We start from the raw sequence: 12,341 nt of genomic DNA, 5'->3' as shown, positions 1-12,341 counted from the left end.
CAGCTGAGGACTCAAAGGAAAAAGCTCATGGCCATCACACTGAGAAATACAAAAACATACCTGTGGGTCTCCTAAGGTTCTTATCAAGTAGCACTCGACGCATGGAGCCATCCATCGCACTCTCTTCTATGTGTGAGTGGTCACCTATTACTGACCAGTACATCATCCTGAAACAAGTCAAATCTTTACTTGATAAATGCATGAATAAAAACTCATTATTATAAAGAATTACTACTTTATTATCCAGCAAAATGTATATCTTCAATTAAACAGCTCAACAATTGCTCAAGGTAATTTTACTTCTAATACTTAGTATTCTAGTTTTGTACTACAGCAAGGATCTGCAAGTCTCTTGTGCTTAATTGATAAGTATGCTACTGTATTAAATTACATTCAGAATTTCAAAGAAAAGAAGAAGAAGAAGAAGAAGAAGAAGAAGAAGAAGAAGAAGACACTAAATTACTTTAAAAATAACCTTAATAGTATGAAACCATGCTCCTACCCTTTGACCGGATTGACAGTAATGGCGTAAGGCTCTCCTGCAATGTCAGTTATCAGACGGGTGCAGTTGGGTCCCTTGAGTTGTCCCACATTGATTGAGTATCTAAGCTTGGTCCAGTGAGCTGTGTAATAACTGAACCAGTGCATCCTAGAGTGGTCTGTCCAATAGATATTTCCAGTCACCCAGTCAGCTGATACATCTCTGGGTCTGCGAAAGTCTGAGCACTGCAAAAGTCACCCAGATAACAAGGTGATTCCCATGTGGACCAAGACATCACTGAATATTTAGAATTGTATGATACCATTTTTTTTAAATATAGGGATAAAATACAGTTCAAGTTTGTAGAAAATAATACTATTTTGAAATATTTAAAAAACAAAAAACAAATTACTAATACGAATCACATAGAATATCAACAAATAATATTCTTCTTGTCCGAAATCTATTACCAATACCAATTAGGAAAGATGCAAAAAAAAAAAAAAAAAAAAAAAAAATGAATTCCAGAATATTCTTGAGGAAATATGATGATAGACTTCACACAAGACCCACAATACTTACTATTATGCCAACATTTGTTTTAGTTTGACTCCTGTTTAGGATATCTTTGTAAAAAAGTCCACCAGGATTAAACTGAGTAGCCCAGATAAACTTTTGTTGGTGATACAGAGCATCCATCCCAATGATGCGGGCATTTTCCTCGATGCGAGCATGTACTTTGTGTCCATGGCTCTGGTTAAATGGATACACAAAACTTCGGATTTCAGTGTCATTAGCTATGTAGAGCACTCGATCTTCTGGTCCTGCCCGTTGAGTTATTAATATGCAAAAAAAAATGAAAAGTGGCTAAATTCCATTTAGGGTTTAAGACAACAGTTTGCAGATCATTCTAACACAGCAATATGCATTTTAATCAATCAGTAATTAAAACTCAATGCTTTAAAGGAAGATAATATACTGTATAGTTCTTAAAACATTCATAAATAAAAAAGTTACACATAATTACTGCTCATGTTTTAAAGGGCTTAATATGTATATCTAAACCCTGTGTGCAGAGCTAATGTATAAAAAGATTCACTAAAACTTAGTGGTCTAAAATAAATCACACAGTGAAGTCAAAGGCCAAGGCGATAGAAAATATAGATCCTTACCTTTTGCTATGCAGCTTCCATTCACATCCTTATAGTTTTTGTCACATGTACATTTGTACGATCCTTTTGTGTTTGTGCAATAGTGAGAGCAAGTGCCAAAATTAAGACACTCATTAATTTCTGTAAAAAAGAGAAGAACAAGAGGAATTGAGGAATATCGCTTTCTAGAAACTATGTGATGATTATTGGTTTTTTTCTTTTTTTTCTTCACATGCTTGAAAATAAAACACCTGATGTGGCCTGCTCACTGCATCTAATTGATCTTTATTCCCAGGAGAGAAAAAAAACAAAAACATAATACAACTAATAAAAACCCTTTACAAACAAGGCATTTGTTGCTTCCAGTGGGGACATAATTACTGATTATAATGACTTATTCCGTTTGTTACGTATCACGCTGCATAAAAATAAAACCATGTCTGCATTTGTGATCTGAGAAATGACAAACAACAAGCTCTACTTTACCATCGCGTTTGAAACAGATTCTTTAAAAGTGAAAACGTACTACCAGGATGTGAGTCAGAAGTGCCAGACTATCCTTGCAAAGTTGATATTGTCCCACTTTATAGAAACAGCTTTCTATAAACCTTTCTTTGTGCACAGAAGCATTGTAGGCTATAGTTCAGGAAAACAGTCCTCCATGCCATGAAATGCACTGCACATACTCGGATATTTGGGTTGTACTGTTCTTGAACAGTGTTGTAAATACAACTTAACCACTGATTTCTAGTTGTGTTCTCTATTGGAAGGCCGAAGTACTTTCACTTTCACAACAAAACATACAGCATCTTCACGACATGAAGGGGGTGACAACAATACTACAGCTAGGATCAAAGTTATGCCTTATTTCTTTGCATGAACAATTTGGGCAGTGTTATGCAAATCTTCTCACATAGTTACATAAACGTGGGGGCGAGTTTGAACGAAACATTTTAGGAGAACATTTTAGTCTTTGCAACTTTAGGGATCTCATCTATGCACGAACAGCTTTTAGCACTCCAAAGAAAAAAGGAAAACTTGAAATTGCATCATATGAACCATTAAAGCTTAACTTTGGCCTCCGGTTTGGTCTTAACACTCAGAGAGGAAAGCACTGATTACTTGACACAGTTTTGATCCTTGAAAAAATCTAGCTATTTCTAAACAGCTATAGACAAGTGTACAAACGCTTGACGAAAAGAACAGGCATTTTGAATCTCCAAAAATGTGTGGAAAACCTTAAATGATAAAATGATTGACATGACAGGATTCATAGCAAACGCTTGGAAACAAAAGGTGTACAATTTCTGCACCACTAGCAAACAGAACTGACAAAATAATGACCATTTTCAAACAAATGTCAAACATTACCCCATCTACCATGTTTGAGCCAAGTTTGTACCACATCCATGGCCCAGTGTCAGAGAGATTAGATTTTTAGAAGGCGTATTTACTGTTTTTAGACAATATTTCTTATTTTGCTTTAATAAATTAATTAAAATAACTCATATTTTATGTGTCAAAGTGCATTAGTAGTTCTAAAACAATATATTAATAATCATATCACAATGATATATATAAACACAGGAATTCATTACAGGGGATTCTTGTTCCACTGTTTTTATTTTTAACTTATTTCAAACTTATTCATTTCTAAACCTTGTTGAGATGCTGTTCTACAGATTGCAGTTCTGTTGGGTGCCACTGGTGTTGCAGAAATTGCACACTTTCACCCTTTAAATTGAAAGTCTAAATCCACAGTCCCCTCTGAGGAAAAGCAGTGAATCATTTTTCTGAATGCTTACAGAATCAAGGAAGATGGTCTGACAGTACCTTCACACTTTCTGCTTCTGAGATTTCTCTTAAAGCCAGGTTTGCAGTGGCAAATTGCATTTGTGTTTGTATGATTGCACACTGCATCCTCCCCACATGGATTCATCCTCTTTCCACATATGTCTCCATTTGAAGCTGGAATGAAAGACAGAGCTTTGAAGTAACATACTTTATACTTGCACCCAACTGTCACAGTGCTATTTTTATTTTTTTGCCTTTTGATGCTTGGTCATAGGCTACAACAACAACAAAAACAACAACTAAAATAGCTAAAATAATATAAGAAAATCATCTGGAAGATAAGCCTGAATAATTTTGATAAAACAATTCAAGAAATTCATGTAAACCACCAAGGATGCCTTTAATCTGACAATATTGCTTGTTTTGCGACAGATACATCTGAGAGATTTGGTATCTCCAAGTATTTAAGTAATTTGGGTAGCCACAAAACACGTACAAGCCTTGCAGTCCTGTTCATCTGATCCTCCATCTCCACAGTCATCAAACAGGTCACACTGCAGTTGTGCAGGTATACATTTGCGATTACTACAGGTAAACTCTGCCTTCCCACATGGCTTGGGCCTAGTTGACACAGCTTCTGATTTGGGCCCCATGAGAAAAGAGAAACAAAAAACCACACACATCCATTTCAATCCAACCTTTAGCTGGCATCTTATTCATCACCACCCAAAGAGTCTTTAATCAAATTTACTGTGATCATTCAAGTGATTAATGAGCACAATGTATCCAAACGACGTCAGAAACTGCTAGCAAAACAATAAAATCACTAAAATCTAGACTAGATCCTTTGTTTGTCAATTAAAAAAAAAAAATGTATGCCACAAAAGATGGATTTCCCATTGTGCTGGTGAGGATAAAGGCATCATCAGAGACTTGTGAATGAGCCTACCGCATTCATCTTCATCTGAGTTGTCCCCACAGTTATCCACATTGTTACAGATCTGATCAAGCCGTAGACACACTCTGTCATTTCTGCAACGATATGGCCTTGCTGGAGGACAAGGAAGTTTGGCTATAGAAACGAGAATAAAAAGTTAGTGTGTGCAGATGTCTTCTGCTTTGTAATGCTGACTCTTTTATATGTCTCTCTTACACACACACACACACACACACACACACACACAATAATATAATATAATATAATATAATATAATATAATATAATATTAAAAATCTAATTTGTTCCTGTTATGCAAAGCTGAATTCTCAGCATCATTACTCCAGTCTTCAGTGTCACATAACCCTTCAGAATTCATTCTAATATATTAATATTTTGACAATGATCCTTATGTTAAATCCTGAAACCACTAGTATAAGTGATGTGCTTTTGGTCATATAGTGTATTTCGTTTGTAATTCAGTCTGTGACCCCTACACACAGACAGAGTTTAACATCAGAAAACTCAAATTAAAGGGTTTTGCCAAGCAACACACGACTTTCAATTCCCAGAGTTCATATCCTACCGCACATCTCGGGGTCTTCATCAGAGTTGTCTCCGCAGTCGTCCTCACCATCACACACCCACACATGCAGCTTACACATGGTGTTGTTGCAGATAAACTCATCGGGGCGACAGAAGAAAGCATCTGAATAAACAATATCAAAGTGGATATTTTGCTAAATTAAAGATGGTTATGAGAACCTGAATGAACACATACATAATGTGTTCCTAATGTTAAGAGAGTCGGATTTGTAACCCAGAGTTTGTGGGTTCGTGTCTCAATACCGGCAGGAATTGTCAGTGAGGGGAGTGAATGACCAATGCTCTCTTCCACCTTCAATACCCATGACTATGGTGAGACCCTACCAAACCCCCAACTACTCCCCAGGCACCACAGCAATATGGCTGCCCACTGCTCTGGGTGTGTGTTCACAGTGTGTATGCGTTCAGTGCTGTGTGTGTGTGTGTGCACTTAAATGCAGAAGACAAATTCTGAGTATGGCTAGCATACACGGCCCTCACTCACAAACACTGCTGGTGTCAAAACTATGAAAGCTGCCTCAGAAGAGACATATTAATTCACTAGGATCAAAGTCATACATCAACATGAGTGTAATTGGTTAGAAAATGTATTATAAATCATCTTCATACCATGACTACAGTTCTCCTCATCGCTGTTATCCACGCAATCGAACACATCATCACAGCGCCATCGTTTAGGGATGCAGTGAGCATGGTTTCTGCACAGAAACTCATCTTCTCTGCACTCCTTGACACAGTCCATCTGGTGTGAGCACAACAACAAAAGCCTAAACTACTTTCAAGAGGAAGACTTTGCTGCCCTAGTGAAAGTACAGAAAACTTCCGTTTCCATGGAGCTGAACACAAGTCTCATATACAAGATGTTAAAAATGTATCCAAAATGGTACATGTCTGTCTGTCTGTCTATCTATCTATCTAGTTGTGTATATTTGGATTACTGTATCTGATTACAGTTCTGTTGAAATATCCATCTGAAATTAGTTTAATTCGTAGCTAGTTTAGATGATTAATTAGCTAAGGTGAGTTTGTCAGACCATCACTGTAAAGTAGATAAGTAGGGAACCTATTTAATTAGAATTTACTTTCTTAATACTTTACTTTCTTAATACATGTTCCTGGTTTTACTTTGCACAGTTCATAAATGCATGTTATGCTAAAATAAAAAATGCTTGTCAGAATTCTTCAGTGAAATGTAATAACAAGCTCTGCTTCTGATCTACTTTCCTTTTCAACTGAATCCCTCTTATGTTCAGTTGTGTTTTATTTAGAAATATTTTAGATAATGGAAGGCGAATGCGTTTTGAATGTTTTTTTCCCATGTCGATTTTCAGTTTGAACAATTATATATATTTTTTTTACCCACAGATTAGTGGCTGGCTGTCTCTCTCTCTTTTTTCCAATATATCTACTTGTACATGTCTTTGTTTCTGTTTCATGACTGCACTTGTGCATAGTTTCTGAGAGAGAAGCGCTTGATGTAAGGTGAGAGGGTCTTGCTAGGGGACTGACCTCATCAGAACTGTCCAGACAGTTGTCATGTCCATCACACCTCAGGCTGGCAGACACACAACCTCCACTGGCGCACACATACTCGCTTAGAGAACAGGAAGGAAGCACTGCAAAACAGATGATGGGAAGAATCCACTCTCATATACAGATGCATACACAACTGATGTGTACAGGAAGAGTGAGGTAAGAATTGTCAGTGGGTAAGCTGTGTCAACCAGTTAATCTAATACAACTGTGCATAGTTTTTGTCATGTGACCTTGTCATGCGAGTTGTTTTTATGCTGTTGATGCTAAAACCCTGTTTGGCTTTTTTGCATGTCCATGTAAATTTCAGTTTAGCAGGCAAAATTTTTTTTTTTACGTCAGAACACATTTATCTTTTATGTTATCATTTATGTCTAAATATATGTATAAACATAATGAATTATTTAGGTATAGGTAAGTCATGAATTATAAAATCTTATACTTAATACTAATATAAAATCTTAAAAATGTTTTTACTAAATTCTAATATTCTAATTAATGTGCAAAGTAATATGTTTTTTGGAATTTGAATGTCTCACATCTTCGTTTAAAAACCAAAATGCACATAATAAAATATTAACACATCTAAATAAATACTTAGGTTAAATTAAAAATTTAACTAAGGAGTAAACACAGTAGAGAGCTGACTAAGGGTCTTGTGTTTATTATGCACAAACTTTTTGAAAGACGGAATTGAGCTACAGCATTTGAACTTACCGGACAATGTAATCATAAAACATTTAAAAGGTTAAAGTACAGAGACAACTATAAGTCATTTGTAGGTTTCATTACATAATAAAGGTAAATATGTATGGCTCTCTACAGCTACAGTATGACTAAATGTTTATTTGAGAATCGAAGTGTTGGTATCTTGGCATGAGTTAGGGGTGTTTGACGGGGAATGTTTAGGGAAATAATTGGAAAGTGGTGGATGTTTAGTAATGCTAGTGGTGCAGAAATGATACACCTCAGCTTTAAAGACCACAAGATGTAATAAAGTTACCTGTTCCGAGGCAATTTCTCTCATCTTCCCCTGTCTTACAATCTTCCTGGCCATCGCACAACCATTTATGTGAAATGCAGAGATTGTTGTGGCACTGAAACTGATCCTCTTCACAGTGTGTCTCGCAATCCTTCTGGACATGCACAAAGCAAGAGGGAATTTACTACAGTGTCTTCTCAAACCTCAGTTTGTATCATTTTTATTATTTTCAGCCTGGTCACTTTTTATCAATAGTAATCTGGGAAATAGTCAGCACAGAATTGGGAAGTTTTGGAAATCAAAATATCCACTGTCTTCGTGACCCGTTGATGAAGCCATAAGGGTATGAGGACTGATGTTGTATGAAAACCCAGATTAATCAACTTTGAGATAAACAGCATGAAGGCAATGCTTTGTAATAAAAGACAGCTGCTGTGTTGTCCCCAAATGACATCTAGCATTCACTGACCTCATCTGAATTATCAGCACAGTCATAGTCACCATCGCAACGGAAGCGTGCTGAAATACAGTCCCCATCGGCGCAGGCAAAATCTTTATGATTGCAGGTCACCGGCTCTGCAGAGAAGAGAGCAGAATAAGACAGCTAAAGAAGCAAAGATCCCCAGATCGTGCCTTGTGAAGCTGCCCACATTAAAAACACTGAAGTAAACCTTCGCAGAGGACAGCAGTAAGGCAGCAAGAGCAAATCAAAACTGCTAAAGTGGCCTCGCACTTGGACGTGAATTGGCATTGAACCATCTGTTACCAAGGCTCTTGAAAGTTTGCCAAGAACTTAAAAGGAGCTATTTGCAGACTAATCAGCAATTAGACAGTCTAAAAGAGCTGTTCTCCAAGATGGCTAATGGCTAGAAAAACATGTTGGGTGGTTAGAAAAATCTGTTAATATAAACGGTTTGAAATTGGTTGTTGATTTCATATACAATTTACAAAAAAAAAAAAAAAAAGGACCATTAAAGAAAAGGCATCCTGGACATTATACATGCTCATTATTTACTCAGACTGTCCTGTCATTTCAAACCCATATGCTTGTATTTTTGAACAATAATTTTAAAAGTTAGTAAAAACAAATGTGCTTATAGTTTTACTCAAAAGTTAGCTGTTTGGATATATTTGGATATATCACCATTAATAAAAAGGTAAAAACAGAAACATTATGATTTACAATTTAAAATTTTTATTTTATTATTTATAAAATAATAATTTATTTGAGTTATGTCAATTCTGGATTTTCAGTAGTCATTACTCCAGTCTTCAGTGTCACAAGATCATTCAGAAATCATTATAATATGCTGATTTAGTGATAAGAAATATTTTCTTATTATTAATGTTGAAAATTGTTGTGCTGCTTAATATAGTCGCAACTGGAAACTGGAGGAGATCTGCAGGATGTGAATGCTATTTTTTATTCGTCCAAAATAAAAATAAAATGCTTTTTTATTTATAGTGTTATTATTTAGCAAAACACCCAAATCAATAGTATTAATATTTATGAATAGTTCTTAACAACAAAAAGGCTAATATCATTTATTTTGTTAATTAAAATAAACAAATTAAATTGTAAACTTTTTATCAATGAAAAAGCCAAATTAAACTTAATTTTTAAAGTGTATTTACATACCATAGATCTATTCAATTCAATTCAATTCAATCCAATTAAATTCATGTTTATTTGTAAAGCGCTTTTTACGATACAAATCGCTGCAAAGCAACTTTACAGAAAATTAAGTTTCTATGTATTTACTAATATTTACTTTTTACTAAAATACTAATATTTAGTAGTAGCTTATCAGTGGTGGCTGTCAGTTTATGTGCATATGACAGAAATGCAGGGAAAAATCAATTAAAGGTGTAATCAAACAGACGATGGACACTATTAACAGCAATTAACAGATCTCCTCCAGTATCTAGTTATCATGGGCTGTCAAGCTGCATAAACACCCCTCCGATTCTTGTTTTTTGTCCTTTTTGAAGCTTGCCAGCCCATGCTAACTACAAACAATCATATGGCTTTGGAATTTAAAAAAAAACATGGACATGGAATAAATATACTAAATAAAATAAACTAATAAAATAAACACACGTAAATAGTCTGTCTTTCTCTATGGCAATGTGGGCAAGATCAGAAGCGACCAGACAAGTGGTAAACAGACAGACAAAAAGAAATCTTCAAATAGTCTGCGAAACTGGCCTCTGAAGATCCCACACAACGTTTCCTGACAGTTAAAACAATTTAGTACAAACACAGGTGTGGAAAAGGCTTTATTGTGCTCCGAGAGATGAGAGCGACTCACTGCAATGCTCCTCATCAGAGTTGTCTCCACAGTCATTCTGGCTGTCACATCTCCAGTGGTCCGGGATGCAGTTGTTATTCTCACAGCGAAATTCATGAGGTCCACAGGTCTTTTCATCTTTTTCATCAGACACAAACAAACACACAGATGAGAATGGCTTCAAAAGTGCATGAATATTAATGCAGTGCTACCGCATTTCGACACGTAATCATCATTTCCTCAGGGTTCTGGGCCCGGATCTGACACTAAGTTCAAAACATGCCCACACTCAAGAGGCTAATACACCATAAGATGAGATACCTGACTGTACTGCCGATAGCTTCCATCCTCAATAACCTGAACACTTGAACATAACATCAAACACTTTGTCACCTGGGCACAATCGTCGACGTTGTCTGAAGGAGCTCATTCTACCTTTATAACCGATGAACCTTCTGAGATGCTAGAGCCAAGATCAATTGTTAATAAATAGACATGAGGACCACATCATCAGATCAAAACTTACAGTAGATCATGTTAAAAAGCTTACAGTAGATCATGCCCCCCCACCCCACCCCAAAAAGAAAAAAGAAAACTGGCTAAGAGAAGCAAACTGCATATACTGTACAGTACTTGCCAGTTTTCATTAGTGTGAAATAATAAAAGAGCATCCTAGAATATCTCCCTTGACAGATTCTTTCTTTTGAAATATTCTCTAACGTGACAATGGCATGTAATGATAGGAAGCATCTGAAGGAACATCTAGAGATACTGGCATCTGAGAAAAACAATACTGCTTATTGTTTGAGAATATGGGAGATGTTTCTTGGTTACAATAATAAAAATTGACTTTCAAACACTAATGAATGTCACAAAATAGACGCCACTGCACACTTAAGAATGTTCCAGCAGACAGTAGAAGCCACTGCAAAAGATACAGTCTTCTAAGATAAAACAATGCATATTCATGTGAAGACAGAATTTATCCACTGATCTTAAATGTACATGAATTTCCACTTATTTCTGTGTAATTGTAATGCCCAATATTACCAAAAATGTAAGTATCAATAAAGATTGCCTGTTATGTTAATTGCACCATTTGTCATCAATTGCAGAGATATAGATCTATAATTACTTGCAGGCTGATTTAGATAAAGTGTAACACATCTGGAAAATCAATGGAGACACCAGAGGAGCCCGTCACACCTCAATTACAAAAAAGTTACAGATAATCCATAACAACCTCAGATATTTTCAGCCAATGCAGTCAAACCAATTTTCTCAATTAAATTCTGACAGTGTGACTTTCCCTCCTGTAGCAGCCAAGCTATTGATTTCATTTCTTTAGTCGACCGATATGGGAAAGCCATGCTCATCATCCCTGCTGGGATGTTTTAGAGTTATATGTACACTATATATTGAGGACAATTACGTTCAAGACATCCACTTAGAGGCTGTGTCACACTGCAAATAAATAATGATTTTCTACAATGAAGTGAGAATAAAATAGCGACAACATCAGTGTGCAGTATAGATCTTTCATGAATCTAATGTTTAAGAGTTAGACCTCTTTGTCAAGGGAATCTTCTGATGAATCATTAATGAGGTTCAAATGTAAAGTGTACTGTACATACTGCATGTTTAACCAAATAAATTTTATGCACATTAATTCATTTGATAATACTATTATTCCATTCTACTTTATGAAGACTGGTCAAAAATTATGACATTAATTGCAATTAATTTATTATACTGAGGTAAACTTTAAAAATAAATAAATAAATAAAATAATAATAATAATATGAATAATTATGTGTAATAATTTTATCTAATGCTTCATTACTGTTTAAAAGTTTGGGGTTAGTATAATTTATTTTAAAGAAAATATAAATTAATTAAAATATTAACAGAAAAGATTTACATTGTTTCAGATATTTCAAATAAATGCTGTTATTTTGAGCTTTATATTCATCAAAGAAACTTGAAAAATGTATCACTGTTTCTGCAAAAATATTAAGCAGCAAGCACATTAAAACAGAAAACAGTTATTTAAAATTGTAATAATATCACTATTTTAACGATATGTTTGATCAAATAAATGTAGACTTCTTTCAAAACGTTAACCAATCTTACCAACCCCAAACTTTTGAATGCGTTTTTAAAAATAAGAAAAAAATAATAAAATATACATGCATATAATTTTGTGTTTATTAGAACATTGCATATTTAGCTTAGCTATGTTCTTAAGGAAAACTCAATTGAAATCTACTGTGAGTGAAGTCTCCCGCGTGCTTTGTGTGATGAACGTTATTTATATGCAGCCTGGATTTGCTGCCTAAGACTGTTCCAGATCTATAATTTACAAGGTTAGAATTCAATTAGGATTCTGTCCTAGGAGGCAGCTGCCTATAGAGACATTTAGGTGAATATTTTCAGTATAGAGTGATGCTAATAAAATGAGGTACAGAGCTTGTTTGTTCAATATAGAATATAGAAAAATACTCGAAACAAAATATGCTTAGCGAACCCTCAGAAACGGTTTTGCCAATGTACCGGCACTTTAAATG

General features: G+C 35.2%; 1 protein-coding gene across 1 annotated transcript in view; it reads right to left on the bottom strand.

Moving 5' to 3' along the window:
• Nucleotides 1–12,341, bottom strand: part of LOC128019997 (low-density lipoprotein receptor-related protein 1B-like) — a 199,717-nt gene that overhangs the window by 14,309 nt on the left and 173,067 nt on the right. Inside the window, exons 66-78 of the mRNA XM_052606482.1 lie at nucleotides 9,796–9,912; nucleotides 7,953–8,059; nucleotides 7,505–7,637; nucleotides 6,478–6,584; nucleotides 5,578–5,710; nucleotides 4,949–5,071; nucleotides 4,376–4,498; nucleotides 3,923–4,060; nucleotides 3,466–3,600; nucleotides 1,654–1,773; nucleotides 1,064–1,305; nucleotides 503–726; nucleotides 61–167 (exon numbers count right to left, since the gene is read on the bottom strand). Of these exons, the coding sequence (XP_052462442.1) occupies nucleotides 61–167; nucleotides 503–726; nucleotides 1,064–1,305; nucleotides 1,654–1,773; nucleotides 3,466–3,600; nucleotides 3,923–4,060; nucleotides 4,376–4,498; nucleotides 4,949–5,071; nucleotides 5,578–5,710; nucleotides 6,478–6,584; nucleotides 7,505–7,637; nucleotides 7,953–8,059; nucleotides 9,796–9,912 (1,809 nt within the window). The remainder of the gene's footprint in view (nucleotides 1–60; nucleotides 168–502; nucleotides 727–1,063; nucleotides 1,306–1,653; nucleotides 1,774–3,465; nucleotides 3,601–3,922; nucleotides 4,061–4,375; nucleotides 4,499–4,948; nucleotides 5,072–5,577; nucleotides 5,711–6,477; nucleotides 6,585–7,504; nucleotides 7,638–7,952; nucleotides 8,060–9,795; nucleotides 9,913–12,341) is intronic.

The sequence above is a fragment of the Carassius gibelio genome, chromosome A9, assembly GCF_023724105.1.
Source record: "Carassius gibelio isolate Cgi1373 ecotype wild population from Czech Republic chromosome A9, carGib1.2-hapl.c, whole genome shotgun sequence".
Classification (NCBI taxonomy): Eukaryota; Metazoa; Chordata; class Actinopteri; order Cypriniformes; family Cyprinidae; genus Carassius; species Carassius gibelio.
Note: the sequence above shows the minus strand (reverse complement) of the source record. Positions and strands in the feature narration are given on the sequence as shown.